The sequence below is a fragment of the Cyprinodon variegatus genome, unplaced genomic scaffold, assembly GCF_000732505.1.
Source record: "Cyprinodon variegatus isolate N-32 unplaced genomic scaffold, C_variegatus-1.0 Scaffold371, whole genome shotgun sequence".
NCBI classification, from domain to species: Eukaryota; Metazoa; Chordata; class Actinopteri; order Cyprinodontiformes; family Cyprinodontidae; genus Cyprinodon; species Cyprinodon variegatus.
Window position 1 is genome coordinate 282,489 of NW_015150824.1, and position 23,735 is coordinate 306,223.

The window sequence follows — 23,735 nt, forward strand, 5'->3', positions numbered from 1 at the left end:
TTTATAGTAATTATTGGCTGGTAAAGTTCCCCACTGTGTTTTTTTTTTTTGCTTTCTTTAATAGTGCATCATGGCTCCCTGTCTTAAACTTTTTGAAATCTCACCCACATCCTTTCCAGATTTATCAATATAAACAAATATATTCCTTCACCTTCACTGTCCTTGGTTTTCTTAAGTTTAACACCTATTGCTTTTTAAGATACTTTAGCCTACTTTATTGTGTTAGACAGTTTAAATTTAAGGGATTTCTCGCTTCCAAAAGTCTGGAAACCCTTTTTCAAAAGGTAAGTCTGCTCAAACAACGGAGCAGATGTTTTAAAAAGCTTTGATGAGGAGAAAAACAACAAAATAAAGCCTGAAGTAGGTACTGGGAAAGTATCAAACCTCTACTTACACACATATTATTTTCCAGTGGTGCCTTTAGAAACATCTGTTTTTTTGTGTGTGTTTTGTTTTATGTAAATCAAAGTGATTAATAAAAGGCAAACCAATACTAAGTATACAGCGTAAAACTAAAAACATTGATATATTTCCAGAAAAAAAAAAAAAAAAAAAAACTCCCGTTGCTGCAGTAACGGCTGCTGGCTCGCGCTCACAGCTCAGTAGCTTAAAGACACCATGAATAAACCCAAGAAAAGTCGTTTCAAAGAAGGGTTTATACATAAAAAAGCAGAGTTAAACCAAGTATCCCGTTCAATGAATAAATATAACTCACCTCCACACCGAAAGCTCCGCAGCCCTTTATAAACTCCGCAATGTTCCTTTGACACTCGCTGTCGCTCCTTGGCTCCTGGAAAAACTATTAATTAAAGAAAGGGTTCAGATTCAGATAGTCCTCTAAATCTTTAATTATTTCAAACAATATATTTCAAACAGGTTTTTTAATTTAAAAAGTATTACTATTATTTATTTTTTTTTACCCCAGGCGTAGTGGGTACACTTGCCACTTGCTGCTTTCCAGGATCAAGCAAGCTAATAAGGACAACTTCCGGTTTAAATTTTAAGAATAAAAGTACAAAAATCCTAAATAACCTTAAAACGTGATTTTTTTGTTGTTAAGTAATTAATGCATAAATATTTCAATATATCTAGTAGTTAAATATATATTATCTACAATAAACATTACAGGAAATGCTATGGTTTTACGAATAAGAAGCGGTTGCTTCTATTGATATCTGGTAAGATGTTTCTCGGGATTTTATTTTGAAGGGCAAATTCCCGCACCCCGTGGCTTAGTGTTGGGGTTTTTATTAGCTGTGTTGTGTTGACAGAAGCTACTTTAATTCAAGTCTGCAGCCAATAGCTCAAGCGTATCTTTACTGCAACTGGATAAACTGGAGGAGGATGTGACGTTGACAGGTTCATGGTCCATTGTTCATGAGTTTAAGAGGCGTGGTTAGATATAAAGGTTTGTTTGTGTAATATATACATGCAAAATTCAAATTCTTTTATTTTTTCCCCTGCAGTTTATTTTCAGAGAGGTTAATTTACAAGACGCTGTATTTCCTTTTTAATGATTATTCATGCAGCTCGTTTTTGTCTCCATCATGGTGATTTTTCAAACTAATTTAAGTTTAAACACATGACCTCCATCAGGAATATGTATTCTGCAAAAAACATGAACCATTAAAAGCTGACAGCAAGTAGAATAATAGTCAGCTGGTCTTCACTGAATTCAAGAAAATCATATAGGGTCACATGCTCTCATGCATAAACAGAGAAAGTCTTGTACGTCTTTCATTTATCTGTTGGATTTAGAGCTACAAGCACAAACCATCTTCTTTTTTCACTTCTATATATGGAAGAGGATTAGGGCCACTGAAAAAATAAAAAAGTTAACTGATTTTTAGATTATATTTTAGTTTAATATGGGAAAAAGTCAGAATTCTGACCTTTTTTTCCTCAGAATTCCGACTTTAATCTCAGAATTCTGACATCAATTTCAGAATTCTGACTTTTTTTTCTCAGAATTAGGACTTCAATCTCAGAATTGTGACTTTTTTTCTCAGAATTCTGTTTTTTTTTCCCCTGAGAACTCTGACTTTAATCTCAGAATTCTGATTTTGATCTCACAATTCTGACTTTTTTTTTTATCAGAATTCTGACTTTTTTTCCCATATACAACTGAAATAAAATGTAAAAATCAGTTAACTTGTTTTTAACTTGTTTTTAAGTGGCCCTAATCCCCTATATCCTCTATATACATGTTGGAGTCCCTGATAGAAAAAGAAAATAGGTCAAAATTGGATGTGGCAGGTCAGACATCATATTAAGGGGTGATCAGTGTATTTCTAATAAAGTATATATTTTTTTCTTGTTTATGTATATATTTGATTGTTCACACAGTGGTTCTGCATTCCTTTTCTTTTTTTTTTTTTCTTTTTTTTGTCTTTCTTCCATATTAAATAATAAACATATAGGCTAATTGACGCTCGTTTTCAAAATAGATGCCATTAACATTTTATATTAGATTGGACACAATAAGTACCCCCACAACAAGTTAACAGTGGTCTGAACGATAATTGTTATTTGTATAATTTCCTTTTTTGTTCTACAAATTTAAAAGAAAAACTCACTTTTTTCCTTATTCAAGCCCTAGATTTACAGATAAATTTAACTTATTTTGCTGCATAATGTTTTATTTTATTTTTACAAATCTCATGTTTTTCCCAAAGTAGTTCATTAAAAGCCATCCTATTAAAAAAGAAAGAAATAAATCAGCATGTTTAGATGAATCACTCCCCCTTCTCTCTGTCTTACTTTGTCCACCGTCCCAGGTCTGAGCCGCTCCAGCAGCTTGCACAGCACGGCTCCATCCTGCAGAGACGCCTGGAGGAAAGCCTCAGGATCCGATACGCTTTTCTTAGGAGACTCCAGGACCCCCAGAGTAATAAGCCACGTTACCGTCTGCTCGGTCGAAGTCATGTTATTTTTTTCCTTTTCTTATCAGATTGTCCTGAACCAGCAGCCCTGATGATCCAACAGAGGCTCAGTCCTCTCAGCCTCTTTCAAACATCAGGATGGAATAAAACCTCAGCTTGTATCCAGAAGGACAGAGATGGAAGTAAGAAATAAGATCCTTTCTGCTTCCCCCTCCTCTCTCTTCCTCTCCCTCCCAGAGGATGTTGGTATCACCTTGCCTTGTGGACAGCTGTAAAAGCCAGCAGACTCACAATCAAGCCAGAAGCTGAAACCAAGCCTCTCCTTTGGCAGTTTACAAAATAAAAGCCTCCAAGCTGCGATGTGAAACGCTGTACTGACTGATTCATATTTTCTTTTATAACAGGAGGAAAAGAAAGATAATTTTTATGTTGATTGATCCAAGGAATAAAAAAAAAAAATTAAAGCATATGTCCTGCATACCTCTTAAAGCTCCAGTCAGTCCACCTGAGAATATCCACTGAATTACTGGTTATATGTTGGAAAGACCCAACATTTTGTCAACAAAAAAGTTGGTCAAGCATTGCTGTATACTTAAAGAAAATCGATTGTGCAAAAAAATAGCTGTCAGAAAATAATGCTAATAAAATATTGGTATGTCTTGTATAGGCATTTGCATATCTTTAAATAAAAATATGGTATCCTTTAAAAGTAATCAAATTTTCTGAAAAAACAAACAAAACTGAATACTTGTTTTTTTTTTTTTTAAAGATGCAGGAAATTATTAAAAGTTTATTTCAAATAAACACTTGAAATAAATCACCCCTTATCTCACAAATTAGTTTAAAATATGACTTTTATTTTTCTGAGTGATTGATTTAGATGCATATAACCAATAAAATACAGATCCTTTCTTGTTTTATTTCGACATACAACTTACAACTCGCAAGGGTGTAATTTGCAGGAGGGCAAGGAGTTTATGAGCTCCTCCAAACTCTGACCCAGTCATTATAAGCCCCCCATTATTCAGTTATAAACAAATCTTGCATGAATGATTGGTTTTATTTTTATTATCAATATACCCAAAATCTTGATAACACCCCACTAGTTTAGCAAGAATTCACCATTAGCTGTATTTTTGACACAATTACTAGTTCCAATAGTTGCAGTTTGAAAACATGAATGAAGGCTTAAAAACCAAGCAGGATATATATATATATATATATATATATATATATATATATATATATATATATATATATATATATATATGGTTGTTTTTCTAAATAGCCCCAAAGCTCATGGAAGAGGATGCTTTACAGAATATGTCTCTAAAAAGATCAAATAAGCCTAAGTTTCTAATTTGATCAATTTATCACTTTCTTCTACTGTAATCACTGGCTGCTTGACCAAACTTGGATATAAGTCAAACTAAAAAGAAAACAAAACAATGGATATTTGCAAAACGCAGCACTTGACTTTGTGTTCTTCATAAATGGCTAAATGCATGCATAACTACCTGATTGGTGGACCCAAAGGTCGCCCACTGAACACCACAGATGATTCAGTCAAACATAAGGATTTAATAAATGATCCATCTGAGGTTGGAAAACTCCAACTTCACCTGTAAATGTAGTATGCAGTGCAACATTTTTTAATCTGAGTCATTTTTTCTTAAAAGAAGTGCATTTTTTTTTTCTTGAATTGAGGAGGTAAATGAGACATTGGAACAAGACAATTTACATTTGAATTAATAAGAAAACAAAAAAACCCAACTGCATTGTTTTATTTCAAGTTCACATTATCTAATTATGTTTTTTTAAGAGAATAAAATCTCACTCCATTGGCAAATCATTTTTACATATTAAATTAAGAATACATGCACTTAATTTAAGACATTGTTTCTTATTTCTATATCGTTTGTGCAGTATGATACTAGGGTCTTTTTTAAAAAAAAAAAATTAAAAATAGCTTTGTGTTCTTTCCCTTTTTAACAGATTTTAGCAACCTAACTTAGGAATAAAAAATATGACAATATGTTATTTAAAAAAAAAATGAAATCTTGTATATTCAAAAACTGTTTTTTTTTTGTAGCTACTTTTATTTTGAAATTAACTCCACCCTGTTTCCGCTCTGCTCTGTAATTATGACGTTTGGCAGCGCAGACAAGGAGACAGAAATGTGTATGCTCTGATGGATTATGTTCTACAATTGTTCCATGAAATTACTTTTGTAGCATTTATAATGTTAACACCAAAGTTATAAATAAACAGCAAGAAAAATTAAGCAAAAGAGAAATTGCTTTGGAGCTCAAACCAGCAAAAATATTAGTGGGCATCAAATGTTTTAATAATGACTAACAGGAATTACAAAATGATGGGATGTGAGGAAGTAATGTATCAGCTGGGGCATTGAAAGCGACTCTACTGCCCTCTAGAGGACATTTTAGAAGTTTCCAAGGCCTAAATCTGATTTCATTTTTCACAGCGATCATGGTAGGTAGAACTCCAACTCAGTCTGAAGTCTGTAGTAGCCCCAGACCATTTTACTCTAGGATTTCACAGTGTATGGCTCCACCAATCTTCTCATCGACTTTGACAAATAAAAGCAATGCCCCCATCATGATGCTCCCACCGTACAGTGTCACGGTGTGCCCATAATTATGCTTAGTGTTGCTTGCCTGACACAGTGTTTTGCAGAGAGATAAATAAATAAAAAAAATACTTGATAGTTTGCTAAAAATATATATCTTTTTTTAAAAGTAACAATAAACAGAATTTTTATTCTGTGATGACTTTAACAGCATAACTGCACCACCAACCCCCAAGAATTGAGAGTTCAAAGTGCTGAACTAGATGTCAGGAACATTCAGAAAGTGTTAAAACGCCCAACTTTGTTTTATGGTGAGATATCCTGCGTGAAGAAATATTTCAATTCTATTCATTTTATTTATATAGCGCAAATTCACAACAGAGGTCAGCTCAAGGCACTTTACAATTCAACCAGATCATACAGTCAAATTGATTAAAAGTCTTCTATCTAAGGAAAACTTGTTGATTGCATCGACTCATTGACTCCAAAGCAATACCTCACACTAAGCATGCTTGTAGCGACAGTGGAGAGGAAAAACTCCCTTTTAACAGGAAGAAACCTCCAGCAGAACCAGGCTCAGTGTGAACGGCCATCTTGAGGTCGACTGGGATTCAAGGAGACAGAAGTAGAGATACAAAAAGCAGCTGTGAAGGACGGCCCCGTCCAGGAAACACACAGCCAGGCCGACGAGCTCCGAGCTTCCATGTCAGAGGATGAAGAGAGCACATTCAGCCAGTCACGGTCAGAGAGAAGACTACACTGAAAAACAGGCCGATCTCCAGCATCTATAAACAATAGATGCTTACAAACATGATACAGAGTCTTGATTAGAGTATTAGCAGTTCAGCAGTCTGATGGCAGCAGGGAAAAAGCTGTGCAGAACCTGCTGTACCTGCATCAAATGCTGCGAAGCCTTTTCCCAGAGGGCAGCAGGGAGAACAGTTCATGGTGAGGGGTCGCTGATAATGTTACAGGATCGGACACGCAGCGCTGGGATGACATTGCTTTAATAGAGGGCAGAGGAGCCCCAATGATCCTCTTTGCTGTTCTCACTACTCTTCTCACCTTCTTCCAGTCTGAGGTGCTGCAGCCTCCACACAGCACAGTGAGACAGCTGGTCAGAACGCTCTCTATGGTGCTTCTGTAGAAGGTGGTGAGGATGGGTGGGTATATGTGGGCTCTCCTCCTTCGCAGGAAGTACAAACACTTCTGTTCCCTTTTGACCAATAAGGTGGTGTTTACAGTTAGGGTGAACGCCACCTTAAAGCCTTGCTTTGAATTTCAGAGTACAGGGGATCTGAATACAGCTTGCAAAAATTGTTTCCATTTCACATTTGCACACCATCACAAGAAAACAAATGTAAAAAAAGAAAAAGCTATTTAAAAAAATGATAGCTAAAAGCAAATGAGAACTCATTTTTAGATCAAATGTACAACTTTTCCATAGGAAAAAAAAACTGTTCTGGATGGTTTATAATTGCCATTTACAAAATTAAACCAAAACATACACTTTTTTACATATTTGAAACCAATCCCACAGGAAGGTGTTAGATATTTCATATAAAACTAATAAAGATTTTATTTACTCGACTCCAATCTTGATATCAATAACTAGTGTGTTCTAAAATGTCTTAAACAATCAGAAAAGAAATCTCTAAAAAAGCACAAAAAAAAATAAAAATAAAAAACAGTTTAAATACCATAAAAGCTAATGAATGTTTACAATTTGATGAACTCGAAGGAATGATTCAAAACAACAGAAATGGCAGAGAAAGTAACACAGAAATGTAATTGGAAGCACAGCTGGCCCATTTAAAGCTTAAGGTGGAGGAAAATGTCTACGCCCCCTGGTGGAAGAAAGAGGAAACTGTCAATGGCTGCTGCCATCAGGTCTCTGAGGAGGCAGGCAGAAAAAAAAACAGATTAAAGGCAAAAGGTAGTGAAAAGCTCAAGACAGGTTAACTGCAGTCTGCAAAAAAAAAAAAAAAAAAGTAGAAATACACCAAAGAAGTAGGATTTCAATAATGAAACAAAACGGGAATGTTGTCGTTAGATATTTGAATAAAAATAAATGTAAATGTCCTGTACTTATATGGCACTTTTTCAAGTCAGAAGACCTAAAAAAAAAATCTGATGAAATCTCTAGGGGAGGTTGTAGCAGGTAAACGGAAATACTTGGAGGCCTTTGCTCATTAGAAGTAGGACCAAGATTATTTAGGAACCGTGTCTGAAGAATCACTGCAGCAGGTTATCACAGCAACTAAAGATGCTTGTCATGAAGAAAGGTAGGAATTACAGGTTGGGTTTTGCATCTAATGTAGAGAAACGACATGCTCTATGCATTTAGTTAAGGCAAAATAACCATTCGTTGATGATTAATATATTGCAATCAGCTTTTACTTTGTTCCACTCAAATCTAATTTTGTGTGTCTGAAGCAGCCCACTCAATCATACACTCAGACAGCCACTGCCCCCTCCTCACCAAAGGTGAATAGAAACTATGGAGGTGGAACCTGGTGTTTTATCCAAACAACAAACATTCATTTATTTTCAAAACCAAGTGCAGGTCATAATTTCCCTGCCCTGCAAACAGTTGATTATGTTAAATAAAACCGGGTTTCTTGCAGTTATTTGTAATGAGGTGAGATAATAACAGCAAGTTACCTATTTTCAAAACTTTTACAAGAGGAAGTGAAAGTTCTGTGGGCAGAGCTGTTGTAGGTATGATATTTAACTGTGACACTGCACGAGAAAACAGGCGTTGACACAGTGGTTTCATCAGTCATGTCAGTTTTTTCTGTAGCTGCTCCTCAACTTCCTTATTTAGTCCCTCGGTACGTTTCCTCTTTCAACAACTGATAATATTCCTCGTTAGAGCTTTACTTTTTGATGATTCTCTGTCTTGGAGCTGAAAAATACGTCTCAGATCTACATTTGTTCAGGGGATGTTAGAGTCTGTGTCGTTGGGTCTACGTTTGGTCCGGTTTTAGAGCTCCAGAAGAGGATCTTTGAGGCGTGGGAGGTGAGGAAGGCGATTGAGAGCAAGAGGAACGCAGCAGAGACTATATAACCTGCTGACATGTTTTTTGAAATCTTCTGTGCCTTCAGATCTAATGCTGCCGTTCAGGCTTTCTGTATGAAAGAGAGGGAGGCCTCAGATTGAAAAGTTTACAGTTATGTGCGTCTCTCTGCGGTAGTCTACGTGTTCTGTGTGTCCGGTTCTCTGAGCACCATGTCAGATGACATCAAGACTTTGACGTGGAGGAGCATGTCCCCCATCGGCCGGTCGGATTCCTCAGATATGTCCCCCACCACTCCTGTCGGCAGAGAAAGCATCTTCACAGTGAAAATCATCAAAGTCTGCTTCCTCAGCAACAGCTCCAACCTAGGGAAGAACTTCAAACTGGTCCGCTGTGAGGATGGGTGGACTATCAAGGTATGCTCCTCTTTGACTGCTTATATTAACCTCTTATAACTACTGCAAATGAGATGGAGGAAATTGCTTAATTCAGCTGGTTAGCTAAGTCTATTTTAATCAACAACAACATTCCAAGATGTTTTTTGCATATTTCTGTTTATATAAACCTGCTTTGGACTTGACCTTTTGACGTTTTCAGCTCTCATTCAATTCAGCTTGCATATTAGGCCCAACTCTTAACGAACCAAAATTACACTTAACCCTCCAAGAGAAGTAGAAACAATTTACATTTAGAAATGTACAATAAAATCATTGCTTTTATATGAAAAGGGACATTTATGTAGTTACATGCAATTCAGTTTGAACCATATTCCGTTAAAGATTGGTTACTATGCCAAAGATAAACAGAATTCAGAACTTCACAGCAATTCCTTTTGGTAAGAAAGCACAAGGCGAAAGTGGAAAGGAATGACTCTCTTTTAAGAGGATGGAGAAACTCGCTGTTTTTAACAAAATAATTAACGTAATGTTCAGAAACTTAAGTTTCCCATGAAAATGTTTTGATAGAAAGATGTCTTCAATATGAATATCAACATTTGTCAGCCAACTTTAGGCAACCTGAATGTCTATATGATTTCACATGCTTCGCATGTTACTTACACTGGAAAAACGAGATAGCTTGCCAATGGAATGGGTATTTTTACTCTTAAGATAAGATAATTAGATAATATCCAACTGAAATAAGAAAATGCAATTGTGCTTTCTCATTTTAAGTGTAAATTGTCTTGTTCAATTGGTAAAATGTCACTTTTACCTCCCCGATCCGAGAACACATGCTCTTATTTTAAGAAAAAAATGGCTTATCTAGATTTTGATTTTTTCCGGTGTAGAAATGTGCTTCAGATTGCTTGGAAAGTGAGAAACCAAACCTCAGATCAGAAGAGGCATTTGCCTCCAACAGTCAAGATGATATACTGTAGAAGCACAGAACATGAACGCATGTGGGTCCATAAAGTAAACGCCTGGTCTGATTTAAAGTAAAATCCCTCCCCGCTCTGCTCCTGGAGTTCTGGCCTATATGCCGGATGTCCAGCCTAAAGGCGTTTAGGTCCTCCTCTGCCTTATCATATCTTTACATCTAAATGCAGAAATATTACCTGTCAAATTATATTCCTCTTTTAAAAATATCTTAAAAATATCTGTTCTAACTTTTAATCATCAACCCCTGTTTTATATAATTTATGTTTAGTTTAGTTTTGCCCTTCAGCTAATTAGAATGGCTTTATCTAATTATATTAAATGAGTTAAAAAAGTCTAAATCCAATAATCAGGTAGACGGATCAAACTAAAGTCTGAGGAAATTAGACAGCAGGTAAAAAATCAGGGCATCATTTAATTTCTGCTTATATTATACCTCATTTGATGACTAAATTAAATGACTAAATGTTAATGATCTTTGATAAAATGTTAGCAAAAACTCAGAAGAGCACATTTCAAGTTTTAGGAGCAATTCATTGCCTACCTGATCACTTTTGGATTGATGTTCATAGCTTTGCCTGACTGAGAATCCATCAGACCTGCTTAATCTGGAGGGTTTTTTTCACTCAGAATGGCAGATCAGCTTGTGTTAGTCAAACAGAATGCAGTACGGAAGCATATTGCATTCACCAAAGAAAAAAAAAATCAGCAGCTTAACTCATAATTACGAGATTAGTATTTCATAATTGTGAGATCTTGTCTCATAATTACGAGATAAGATCTTTTTTTTTTCTTTCAAATTTCTTTTTTTGTGAATGTTATGTAACATGCTTCCTTTTGTATTTATTTATGGATTTTTTTAATGGCAGTGTTTTTATGTGTGAATGCAATGTGAGACATAGTTTGGAATATGTAGCAGCCAGAGTCTGTACCCATATCAAATTTTCTTTGGGATAATACAGTTCATCTTATCTTATCTTATAATTACGAGATACTGATCTTGTAATTATGAGAAAAGATCTCATAATTCTGAAATAAGATCTCAGAATTACGGGATCTTATCTATTTGGTCATAATTACTTGAGCAGGTAATGTAGCATCTCTCAGAAAACTACTCTTCATGATTACTTAAGAATATGTGCATCTGTTCCACTGAACAGTTCTCTGTTCCAAGGTCTGAACTGATACACGTTTGAGTTCCGCTCCTGTTTTCCACTTCATCAATAAAGTACCCAGCTATAACCCTGGGATTACTTCTTGTGGAGTAAGCCTGCAGCCATATGACTAGATGCGAAAATCCATTAACAGCTCTATTAATACAGATCCTGCATGGTTTTAATTTGTGGTATGAATCAACATACCACATGAAGTTGGGAGCCGGGCTTCTGTAGAGACGTCGCTTTAAACAATGCTAAAGCCTCAGCTGTACTCCGTGAGGATCTAGCATTTTTGAGCAGGTACCGAACAGTTCTTTGGGACACCACCAAGCCAGCGGGAATGCATTTCAGATTCATTAATTTATAGCCATAAAGCATCCCGTGCTGGTTTAAATGCTCCTGCAGGAACAGTGCAACTTCCAGAAAGTCAGAGGGGGCTTTTTCGTCGAACAAATTCTAAGGACTTACTGTAAGCAGTGGCGGCTGGTAGCTTTTTCTCTACGGGGGGTATAAATTCAAAATAGGGCAAAAAAAAATAAATAAATAAAAATAGGGCAATGCACAATGCTGACAAACTAAAACTAATTCCATCCATATTGAGGAAACTCAGTATTTCCCAGTGTTGCATACCTAAAAGGAAAGAAAAGCATATAAAATCCGACAACCCGCTCATTGTTCATGTTTCATGTAGCGTAGCTCAGCAATGACCATCCTTCCTGGTATCCTAAATAAGACATGTTAGTTCAATGTTATGAGATGTTATTTCACAATTATGAGATAAGATCTCATGATTAGATTAAATCAGTATCTCGTAATTATGAGATAAGCTGTCAGATTTTTCGTCTTTGGTGAATACATTAAGCTTCTGTAGTGCAGAGAGGTGGCTGAAAAAGAATTCTGTTAAGTTATCTTCATGCATCAGGTGGGATTATGGGCCACATGGTGCTGCTGTTTGTAGCCTTGCAGCTGTAACCTCTGCATGCATGGGTTCTCATTAGGTACTCCGACTTCCTCCCACAGTCCAAAAACATGACTCTTAGGTTATTTGGCCTATCTAGATTGTTCTTCGGTGTGAAAGTGCATGGTTGTGTTTCTGAGTTGCCTTGCAACAGACTGGCGACCTGTCCAGGGTGTACCATGCGTCTCGCCCATAAACTGCTAGAGTGAGGCACTGGCCCCACTGTGACCCTGACAGAATAAGCTGGGAGGGATGGGATGGGATGCACGGATATCAGGCAGGTTGAATCTGTTCCCATTTTTAAAAACCTCTTTGCAGTGTATAGCACTGCTGCCTTGCAGCAAGAAGGGTCCCGGTTCAATTCCCCCCCTCCGTAGTCTTTCTGCAAGCCTATGCAAGTGTGGGTTCTCTCTGGCTTCCTCCCACAGTCCAAAACCATGACTGTTAGGTTAATTGGCTTCTCTATATTCTCCCGTGTGAGCGTGAATGGTTGTTTATCCTGTTTGTCTCTGTGTTGCCCTGCGATTGACTGACAGAGTCAATCGGAGATAGGGACCAGCACCCCTGGTGCAGCAGGGATAAGTCTGACTAAAAATGGATGGATTGATAAAACATGGGTCATAACCCAGGTTGAGATGTTTGCTTTTTGTGGTTTCATAGAGTTGCTTTTACTTTTATTTTACTTTTCGTTTTAGCTCCGACTGCTCTAACCATCATATTTTGAACACCTTTTTTTTTTTTTTTTTCTGTTTTTACATAAAGCGCGTTGTCAAACTGAGCCGTATCCTAAAGCGTGGTCAAAATAAAACAAAGTCAAAGAGGTTGTCACCAGTGATAATCCTTTACTATGTTACAAAATTAGAAATAGTTAAGTTGATATAAGCAAGAGGTGAAAGAGAGGTGTGGCATTATGGAGGTGCTAAGGGTTTGTTAAATAAACCATTAAAATATTTCAGCTAAGTTGTCACAAAGACATATCAGTTATCCAGCTGTTATTCCATTAATCATCCCCAGAAAGTAGTATTTTTAGAGCTGTAGTTATGTTTCACAATTAGCGTCATAAAATAAATATGTTACATTACCTCCTGATGTATGTATTTGCTGAGGTCTTAATACGTTTTTATATATAATACTAATAAATGCATAAATGAAATAAGCAGATGTATCATTTATTTGTTTAGTATAATACACAATTCAAACATGAAATACACAATTAAATGTTCAAATGCATCATTAAAAAAATTACATATTCCATTCATTAAATAAAAAATACATTTGACTGAAGAAATTAAATGTAATTTAAAAGTATTTAATATGTATGCAAGTCATTTAATGTATTTTAGGGGGTCTCCAGTTTGTTACATAGATATTTTAGGGGTTAAAGGCTGCATTAAAAAAAAAAGTTAGAACTGTAAATTTAGTAGTTTTTACTATTTTTAAGCTGCACTTTTAAAAAGATTTTGTCCAGTGAGCTGTTTCCAAACAAAATTTCTTTTTGTTTTACAATTGTGTAAACAAAATGACAAATAAAATCTGCCTAAAATCTATTATTGTACTAAAGCATTGGCACATCATTATGTAAAAGTTATTTTTGGAATGTTACCTCTTTGTTTATCCTCTACCATGTGACCAAGATAGCCAGGCCACAGAAATTGCTTGCAGGGCTTGATTTCCTTCAGCAATTTATTAGTGCAATGAGAATTCTTTTTAATTTTTTACATGCTGCCCAATCAAATGGGAACTATACAGTAGGATCTGAAACAATGTCAGTTCCCCTGGGAGATTTTAAATTTATTCAGCAAAAGTAGTGAAAGCCCACATTTGTTTTTACGGTCATATTTGTATAATGCGTCATTTGGTTTATTTTACTTTTTTTTTTTTTTTTAAACGAAAACTCATTAAGAAAATGAGGTTAGCTATATGATTGGATGCCCTCTGGACTCAGTGCAGGCGGTGGGAAACAAAAGGATCCTAACTACATTAACATCTGTGTTGGATAATGTCTCCCACCTTATGCGTGAAGTTTTTGAAGAACTGAAGAGCTCCTTCAGTGACAGAATGCTGCTCCCTTATTGCACCAGGGAGCGTTATCACAGATCCTTCCTCCCAGCAGCTGTAAGAATTTATAACCACCACTGTTCACAATAACCTCAATGAGTTGTTACAGTCATGCTGATTTTGCAAAGTTTCTACCTTTGTCAGTTAAATTAACATGCTGCTGTCATTTTGAACATCTCTGATGTTTCTGCTATTTTTTTTAAATATCCATTACTGTAAAAATGTCCATAGCTTTATAATGGTTGTTTATTCTCCAGGTGCACATTTTTTCATATTTTCAAAACACTTTACAGTATTGTATTTTATGTTATTCTCATACACTAAAGGTCAATATTTGTGTGACCATTTTTCTATAATCTTTTTGATGCTGTAACACCAGCATTTCCCCATTGTGGGCCAATAAAGGGATTTTCTATTCTATTCTATTCTATTCTAAAATAAAAGCTTAAAATATACCATACCATACCATACCAACTTTATTTATAAAGCACTTTAAAACAACCACAGTTAATACAAAGTGCTGTACAGTTTAAGAACACAACATAATAAAAATAATTTAAAAACAGTTTAAAAACAAAAACATACAATTTAAAACTAGATCCCACTGGTGTTGAAAGCCAAGTAAAATAGATGGGTTTTAAGACGAGCTTTAAAAATGGGCAAAGAAGGGGCCTCTCTGACCTGCAAAGGTAAGTCATTCCATAATTTGGGGCCCATAACAGAGAAAGCCCTGTCCCCTCTGAGCTTCCTTTTTGTTCTCGGTTCCTCCAAGAGCAGCTAAAAATATGCATATAAGTTTATTAAAACCTGCTGTTATTATTAGACAGAAACTATTTTGAAATACACTTTTTTCTGCTCCGCTCTTTCTCAATACAAAGACTTGTTGCTGCAGTGTAAGCACTATAAGAGCCTCGACTTAAGAGCAAATTGTTATAAACTTGACTCCTATGATCCTCAGAAATGGAAATCCTTTCACTAAATAGTTCAGATATAAATAAATGCACTCGCGGAGAGTACATGTGGCCCCTGTAGTACCTTTGTGAGCCCGCTGTAGGGGCTAGCAGGAGAGTTACGGTCACAACTGACATGAATTCATCACTTAAGAGAAACAGAAGCTGTTGCACTCAATGGAAAATGCATCCTGGCGATCTCAGCCTACACGTGTAAAAAGCTGCTTTCTAGAGCACTTGGCATATCATCTTCCTCTTGTGCTTCTGTTCAAAGCAAAATGATAGTATCTTTGTCTGCAGCCACAATGCTTGCAGCTAAGGTGCATTGATTAAAGGTGAAAACCTGTCAGCACTGTCTGACCAGGGGAGGGCTTTGTTTTTCCTGTACCTAATTAAGTATAATGGTGCCCACAAGACTGACTTTACTATTTTCTGGGCCTTCTATTTATGCCTCATACATTTTGAATCCATCAGCTCTAAGTATTGTGTCGATAGCACTATTGGATTCCCTGGCTTTGGTAAATTGGGTTTAATCTGTCAAATCGAAGCTCTGGCTTATAGAAAAAAAAGACTTTAGCAATAGGAGACATGCAGTCCTTTGCAGTACTAATAACCACTTCTGCTCTAGAATGTCATCCATACGGTGCTGTCCAGCGGCTGCGTGGGTCCAGACATAAAGAACAGCCTCTGTTACGGCCTTCTTCTCAAACACCTCAAGTCCTCAGAGATGCACTGGCTGCATCCAGATCTGACTGTGACCGAGCTCACCCAGCGCTATGAGCAGCAGCATGTGGAGGCTGAGTGGAGGTCAGTATCTTCTCTACTTGTTCTTTTTTGTATCGTTTGGTCTGACTCAGGAGGTACAGAAATGACAAATAATTTAAATTTCTTATAGATATTTTTAAAATCTGATTCACCTCTCCACCAGATCTTAAAAATGTCAGCTACCATGTTTCATAGTACTATTGAGAAAAAAATAAACACACTTAATCCAGGTTTCCAACAATATTTGTCTTCATATATATATATTTTTTAGCGATTATAGATATACAGTTCCAAAACATTTATCCAGTTCGGGATTCTATTCAGTAACTCATAACCAGTGATGTAAAGACCTTTTTTATTTCTTCTCATAAAACTTGGTTGGCTTGAAATATATAATGCTGGGAATAATCTGCTATTGATTATTATGGACTGAAAAAAGCTCAGTCCAGCACAAGCATTACATGCATTTTACAAAAAAACAAAACAAAAATAAGTAACTCACAGGCTTTGTATGAATTATAAACGGAGTCCAGTGTAAAAATCTTGAGTCTGGTTTTAAATAGAAGCTATAGTTTTAAATCTAGAACTTAAAAATTGTTTTCATTTTTACTGTAGAATCCATGTGTTAAATCAAATCCTGCACCGTAGGTGCACAAAGGAGTTCTATCAAAATCCTTCCTCCCAGCTGTTGTTCGACTTTATAATCTTTGCTGCTCCCAATAGGTCCAAATGAGAGTAGTTCTATCTGCTTAAAAAGCTTCTTTTCATGAATTGCTTTTTTTCTGCTAATTTTTTTTCATCCATGCTGTCAATCAAAAAGTTTTTACCTTCTTGTTTTTTTTTTTTTGTCTTCTAATATTTTTCAGTTTGTTGTTCGTGTGCAGAATTAAACAACTACATATTTTTTTCTTTATGAAGATGATGAATTTCACTTTTTTCTATTTTCATTTTTTTTCCCGTCCTATTATATCTGCGTGCTTTGATTGCATATTTTCTTTTCTATTCACTGAGGGACAACAAAGGATATTTCTTTTCTTTTCCATCAGGGAATAAAGTAAATTAGAAGTTGTGAAAAAAAGAGCCTTAATGATTTAAGATAAAGAAATACCCAAAAAAAGTCTAGAGATTCAAACTTTCTCCATACTACCATTTCAGTTCCTTTACTTGACAAATAATCACATTTCATACTCCATATGAAACCTAGTTGAACTGAAATCTAATTTCTCGTTTTTAAACACAAACTTGATTCTGATAAATGTGGATCTGTCTTTCCTGTTAGGATTAAGAACCATCTGAAAGATATTCTCTTTCCATTACGCTAATGGAGATGCTTGTCTCTACAGATATGACCTGAGGATCAGATACATCCCATCAAACTACATGGAGACCTTTAAGGAAGATAGAACAACCATGCTCTACTTTTACCAGCAGGTCAATGACCCAACAGAGAGTTTATCTTTAATTTAATACCCTTTCTTTCCTCTTTTATGAACTTTAAGATTACTATTCATATAAGCGAAATTTGTCAACGTGAATTCTTCTAATATTTTGGTCAATTTCATAAGAGGGGTGTTCATTTACTAATCAACAGGTACGAAGTGATTATATGCATCATTATGCCTCCAAAGTCAGCGATGGGATGGCCTTACAGCTCGGCTGTCTGGAAATCAGGTGATCATCTTTGCTCAAAGCATAAGTCAACAATAAGTAATGTTGATAGTGACAGTCGGATATTGGTGTAATTGCTGCAGGAGGTTCTACAAAGACATGAATCCTAATGGACTGGAGAAAAAGTCCAACTTTGAACTGTTGGAGTAAGTCAAAACTTTATGGTCTTTTGAAATGAGGTGCTATGTTCAAACAGAGAAAGGGGGATTCATTAGTCTGCTAATCCAAGCATAAAACTCTACAAAAGCAGTTTAATATAGAAATAAACTTTGTCAATGTAATAATACTGATTTTCACCCATTCCACTCCTTAGAAAAGAAGTAGGGCTGGACTTGTTCTTTCCCAGAGAGCTCATAGAGAGTATGAAGGTACATAGAGTTACAGAACATATATCCATTACTTTTTGAGAACTAAATAAATTTTAAGTGATGAAAGATGTCCTCTGTGTGGTTGCATGTCAGCCCAAGCAGTTACGCAGGATGATCCAGCAGACGTTTCAGAGCTACTCGACGTTTCAGCAGGACCAGTGCATGGAGAAGTTCTTCACCATGTTGTGTCAGTGCTACAGCATCACCGAGGAGAGCTACGGCTGCCAGCTGGTGGTGAGCCCTTCTCATGACTGAGCTTTTTTAAAATAATCCATCTGATAAATTTAAATCCAAAGATCTGAAAAATAGTTGAGGTAGCCTGATTTATAGAACAAGATTTTCGGGGGAGTGGTGTCTTTGTGGTTGGGGCATTGCGCTTGGCTACCGGAGGTTCTGAGTTCAAGCCCCGCTCCAACAGACTGCCACTCTGGGTCCCTGAGCAAGACCCTTGACCCCACACTGCTCCCTGGATGCCGCACAATGGCAGCCCACTGCTTCCCAAGGGGATGGGTTAAATGCAGAGAGTTCATTTCGTTGCTTTGTACTTGTGACAGTGTAATGGCAATAAAGTTGAACTCTATGCTAGAGTCTTAAATCTAAGAGTCTGGAAAAGGTTACGCTGTCATTTACAAAATTTTGGGACATGTCCGAATCACAGTGCTAAAACTTATCCCAAGTGTCCCAGTTCTACCAAAATCAACCCAAGAGGGTGCATCATCAAACAGTAAAACCTTTTTTTTTTTTCCCCCAATCTTCCATAAACCACCCTTGATGCACATATTGCAGTGTTAACTATTTTAGAAAGTAACACTTTGCCCAACCCAAACTGCACCCACCACTTTGTCCTTTTTCACAACTTCCTGTCAGATCTGAGTTCAAGCACTGCAGGCATCACTTGCCAAAGTTAAGGCTGCTTTTCATTATACAACAATACGAAAGAGGGAGCGGCCTCCATGAGTGAAAACCACGAAAAAGGAACAAAAAGACCTTAAAGCCCTACATTACATTTCCCCCCCCCAAAAAAAAGAAAAAAAGGGTTTAAAAAAGAATCAGAATCAGAAATACTTTAATAATCCCAGAGGGAAATTACTTTTGTCACACGCTCCAGTTACAGTTTTGTGTATACAGTAGATACACACATCCAACTACACAAGATAATAAAGATAAAAATAAAGATAAAAAAATAAAAATAAAAAATAAAAAGTAACATCTTTCAACAAATGTGGGCCTTTACATAATGTGCACCTCTAATTACATTAGCTATAAAATTGAGTCAGCATTAAATAAAAAAAAAAGTGATACTTCTAAGAGACTTACATGATGGAGGTGTTGTACACTGGGTCTGCTTTGGTGCTTTAGGACCAGGATGAATTGGGGATAACTGATTGACTGTAAAGTTGCCCTTTATTCTAGTGACTCTAAAAGGTCAAATAGTTTTACACTATTTGGCTCACCAATTTAAAAAAACTTGTTAATTAGTTCTTGAATTCATTGCATTTCCACATCCTATTATGTTGGATTTTGACATTTTTTGCCCCTTGTAAACAAATCACTTTTTCTATTTACAAAGGTTATCTTAGTTGAATTTTGTATTGATTTATTGATCTTAATTTCTGTAAAAGTAGAAAAGTGTTTTTTATAATGCAAACCTTTTTATGTTATCCCTGTAGCATGGCTGGAATCTAGCCATAGACTTGGTCATAGGGGCAGATGGGATCAGTCAACAAAGTGATAACGCTAAAGTAAGTACATATCTTATGTATTTTCATCTATTGTATTGGGTGCAGGTTATTTTGCCTTCATTTTTTATAGTTTGATTTTTCACCCAAGCTTTTCTGAAGTACACAGCTTAGCAAAATGGAAGTAGGTTGAGTTGAAATGGCAACGAATTGGGTGGGATACGAGTTAGCAAAGTTAACTAATTTTGCTCTTCATCTCTTCGCTGCATCAACTTCACTAAACACAAGTGTTTGTTTTGTATTTTTTCTGTCTCACAGCCCGTCTGTCTGGCCAAGTTCTCTGATGTCCGCAGCATCTCCTGCAGTCTCGAAAGTGATGGCCGCGCCCTTCTAACCGTGCACATAGAGGGCTCCAAGCAGGTAGAACTTTCCCTGCCTACTCTCAAGTTACCAAAATAAAGTAGCTTGAGGAAGTTAGATGGTTTTATCACCTAAAACCCACAGATTGGGCTTGCAAACCTACCAAGGTAGTTTTTTTCTCGCAAATGTTTGGCTTTGAATCAAAGGTGTGAAACCCATTTGTTTGCAACCATTTCCAGTCAGTTAGTTGAACAAAAACACACTGGGACTTAAAGAGACAAGAGGATATTTTTAGAATTGGCAGATGTAGGCATTAACTGATCTGGAAGTGTAGGTTAAACCTGTATTCATCAATAACAATTGGGAGATTAGTTGAAAATATTAAGCAAGTAAGTTAAAGATAGGCTTTCTGTGTATGCACCTTGATACTCTATCTCTCCGGTTCTTTTTCCTGAAAAGAGATCACTTGAGACTAACTCTTTAAATAAAATTTCACAACTTATATGTATTAAATAACCAGGAGACACGACAACAGATTCTGATAGAAACTGTAATCTCACTCAGATCAGATACATTTCTTAGAATATACAGAAGGCAGCTGCTCACCTACGGGCTCACCTCTCAGGAAGAAGCCCCAATTAACATTTAAAAAGGAATTTTATACATCTCCAGTCTGCCATATCATCTTATTTTACATCATTAGCAGATGATTAGACATCCATAGCTCCAGCATTATCAAAGTAGGACACTGCTCTCATTCCATTTCCAAATCTTCGCCACATACAGAATAAAGACGAACAAATAAAATCTACTTATTTAAGTTTAATCTCGAATTACTGGAGCTTTGAAGGATATCTACAGCCTTACTTAATGTGTCAGTTCTGGAGTGCCAAGATTAAGATTAATTCATCCTGTCACTCATTAAAACTCGATATCTTGTACAGCTTCTTCAACAATTGACCAACTTCTCTAGTCGTACCAAGAAATGTTTGCCGTTCTAGGAACTGTAGTCAATTTCTTCCTTTTTCTTTGTAAAGTAACCTTTGTCTGAGGGCATGGGGGTTAAAAAACAAAAAATTAACAAGTTAATGAAAGACTGATTATCTTGTTTTATCTTCTAGCCGCTCGCGGTGAACACTTCGTCTTTGTTTGTGGCAGAGAACATGGCCGATTTGATCGACGGCTACTGTCGATTGGAGGGAAAAGCCGAGAGTTTATACATAATTAGATCAAACAAAGGTACGATCACCTGAGCAATCGGTGGAAGTAGCTCCTGAAAAGTTAGAAATGTCAGGTTCATTTATATATAAAGCCATTAAAAGTATTAATTAAAGTGTGTTTGTTTTTTTACAGGAAGAGACACAAGGCTAAAACTTCCTGACATACCTCAACGGTGACTAAAATGACTCATCTTTTCTGAATGTTCAATATGACGCTAATTTTTTTTTTTTTTTTTCAAATCTGCTAAAAGTATAAACTGTGTAGGTGTTGTTTGCTTTTCTTTTCTTTCCTCCTTTTTGGTCTCCACTTTAATCATTTTTTTCCTGTCCACTACCTGACTTACACTGCAAAAACGATCTAGAAATAAGCAATAATGACTTCAATTAAGTGTACTTGCCCTTAATTTGAGCTGGTAAATACAATTATTTGCCAATGAAATTAGGTATTTTTAGTCTTAAAAGAAGATAAATATCATATGAACTTAAATTAAAACAAAGTATTTGTTTTTTTTCTTATTTTAAATCTAAATTGTCTCGTTCAATTGGCAACCTGTCTCACCTACCTCCTTAATTCAATAAAATATTCACTTATTTTGAATAAAAAACAAATTTGTTTTTTTCAGTGTGTGATTTTAAACATACCCTTTTTTCATCATTTTTATAATTTTTCCATCATTTCTTGGGCTTTAGATGCATTTTGTTCTCAATTTTTTATTTTTTTTTCCCAGAGTGAATCCTACTGGTCCTGATCGAGGTTTAGGTAAGTTGGTATATTCATTCATAAATCAAAAAGGCTTTGTTATCAAAAATTTTCAGTCTGATTTAGTCATTTTTAACATCAATTATAAAGGAATAAATCTTGAGTTAAACTCTTGTTTTATCCGTTTTTCTTCATTTTAGGTTCTGATATTTATGCTGAGATTCCAGAACATACAGCAATCTATGATGGTGAGTGGAAGATTAAAACCTCACATAGACCAAAGCTAAATCATTTAACCCCTTAACACCTGCATTTAAACACAGGTATATAAAGACTTTTGCCTTTAAGTAGTTGCAAAATTGAAATTTTAAAACTTTACATTAATAGAAATGTAGGTATATTGCTAATTTGTGAATACATTTATAATAGTCAATGGTGGCTGTCACTACAGATCTGTCCCGGAAGCAGGATCCGTACCATCATCTCATTTGCACATGTGCAACTAGATATACATCCGGGTTTCCATAAATAATATCATTATGGTATTAAAATTACTTATTTCTTTCCTTAACTCACTAAAGAATACCAATTTACATCTTTAAAAAATGTTTTATGACTTTTCTGAGACAATTTTGATGCTTTTTACATTTTCTCCGTTTAACTGCTTCTCTGACGTCATCATCAGACATGCTCAGAATGCAAAATATCATTAACCCATGTTTATCTGCATTTTAGTTGTTTCATTCTGTAGATTACGCACTGTCTACCATAATGTTAACATAAAGGAAAACATAAAATTCAAAAAGACTTAATAATGTTTAAATCTAAAGCGGTACAGATCAGGCAGAGAGTGATAAAACAGAAAGGATTTTAAGGTATTTATTTTCTCAGGAAATACATTATTAACCTTTAAAAAGGTTTGTCACATGTTTGCAATGATCAGAAAGGTTAACAAAAATAGGAAGTAAAACTTAACAGATTTAAAGAAAAGTTCAAAATCTAAATTTGAGATAAATCATATATGTTGCTTATTTTGAGAAGCATTTCTAAGAAAAAAAAATATAGCCCTGTTGAATTACTTTACACAGTTTAATAAACTGAATTGAAATAATTAATTGATCTTCAAATGGCTCTATTTTGATTTAAAGGAGCTTGTAATTGATTTTGTCACGATATGTAATTTTGCCAGAAATATGTTCATGGAGCTGCTAAGTTGTGAAGCATAAACTTTTTGGAAACCAAATTGAGGCTCAGCAAGAATCATTGGGGCACCTCTGGGCTGAGGAATTTTTTTAAATCAAAATCTTTTTTATTATTAAAAATTATTATTATTATTAATTTCACATTATAACAAATGAGCAGTGCCGAATAGTTGCTACAGAGACATGAGATGGATACATGTCAATCACACCATGCAAAAATGAAATGGGTCAAATAAACAGGAAAAAACAAAAAATAAAAAATAAAAAAAAAGAAAGAAAGAAAGAAATACAAGAAAGGGATGAAAGGAAATCGAACATTGTGCAAAATAATCCCCTTCATGTCACTGCCAGGTTACTAGTCATATTTTAAAAAGAAAAATCACAAGAGGCCCCACACCTTCTGAAAACTCTTATTTGAATGCTGTAGTGAATGTCTAATTTTCTAAGGAATTTAATAACTAATATTCAACTTCCTGTTTCACTGGCGTATACACTCCGTAATGCATAACCTAACACACAACCCTATATGTATCACGCACTCGTAAAATTTGGAAAAACATAGAACACACTATTCAAGTAAAAGCCCAATGTAATAAATGTAAGGTTGTTCTTATCACTCATTGAAGCTCATATTATATAAGATAAGCTAGACTTTATTGATCTAACATAGGAGAATTTCCCTTGTCATTGGCTCAATAGTCAAAAGAAAAAAGAAGGTGCAAAAGGTGCACAGGGTATATATATATATATATATATATATATATATATATATATATATATAT

At 35.6% G+C, this 23,735-nt stretch overlaps 2 protein-coding genes across 4 annotated transcripts in view; one reads left to right on the forward strand and one right to left on the reverse strand.

Moving 5' to 3' along the window:
- Nucleotides 1-2,925, reverse strand: part of arhgef7 (Rho guanine nucleotide exchange factor 7) — a 28,747-nt gene extending 25,822 nt beyond the window's left edge. For both annotated transcript variants that reach the window (XM_015386585.1, XM_015386584.1), the window contains exons 1-2: nucleotides 2,761-2,925; nucleotides 716-799 (exon numbers count right to left, since the gene is read on the reverse strand). In XM_015386585.1, coding sequence (XP_015242071.1) covers nucleotides 716-799; nucleotides 2,761-2,925 — 249 coding nt within the window. The remainder of the gene's footprint in view (nucleotides 1-715; nucleotides 800-2,760) is intronic.
- Nucleotides 2,926-8,360: 5,435 nt separating this feature from the next.
- Nucleotides 8,361-23,735, forward strand: part of LOC107092212 (protein-tyrosine kinase 2-beta-like) — a 34,247-nt gene continuing 18,872 nt past the window's right edge. Inside the window, exons 1-14 of one of the 2 annotated variants that reach the window (XM_015386543.1) lie at nucleotides 8,361-8,494; nucleotides 8,581-8,908; nucleotides 15,620-15,798; nucleotides 17,100-17,187; nucleotides 17,348-17,427; nucleotides 17,508-17,570; nucleotides 17,738-17,792; nucleotides 17,886-18,026; nucleotides 19,463-19,534; nucleotides 19,790-19,891; nucleotides 20,953-21,070; nucleotides 21,185-21,224; nucleotides 21,780-21,811; nucleotides 21,952-21,999. In XM_015386543.1, coding sequence (XP_015242029.1) covers nucleotides 8,705-8,908; nucleotides 15,620-15,798; nucleotides 17,100-17,187; nucleotides 17,348-17,427; nucleotides 17,508-17,570; nucleotides 17,738-17,792; nucleotides 17,886-18,026; nucleotides 19,463-19,534; nucleotides 19,790-19,891; nucleotides 20,953-21,070; nucleotides 21,185-21,224; nucleotides 21,780-21,811; nucleotides 21,952-21,999 — 1,222 coding nt within the window. In that variant the 5' untranslated portion in view covers nucleotides 8,361-8,494; nucleotides 8,581-8,704. Of the gene's footprint in view, nucleotides 8,909-15,619; nucleotides 15,799-17,099; nucleotides 17,188-17,347; nucleotides 17,428-17,507; nucleotides 17,571-17,737; nucleotides 17,793-17,885; nucleotides 18,027-19,462; nucleotides 19,535-19,789; nucleotides 19,892-20,952; nucleotides 21,071-21,184; nucleotides 21,225-21,779; nucleotides 21,812-21,951; nucleotides 22,000-23,735 lie in introns of both variants that reach the window. The other variant, XM_015386544.1, reaches the window with a different exon arrangement.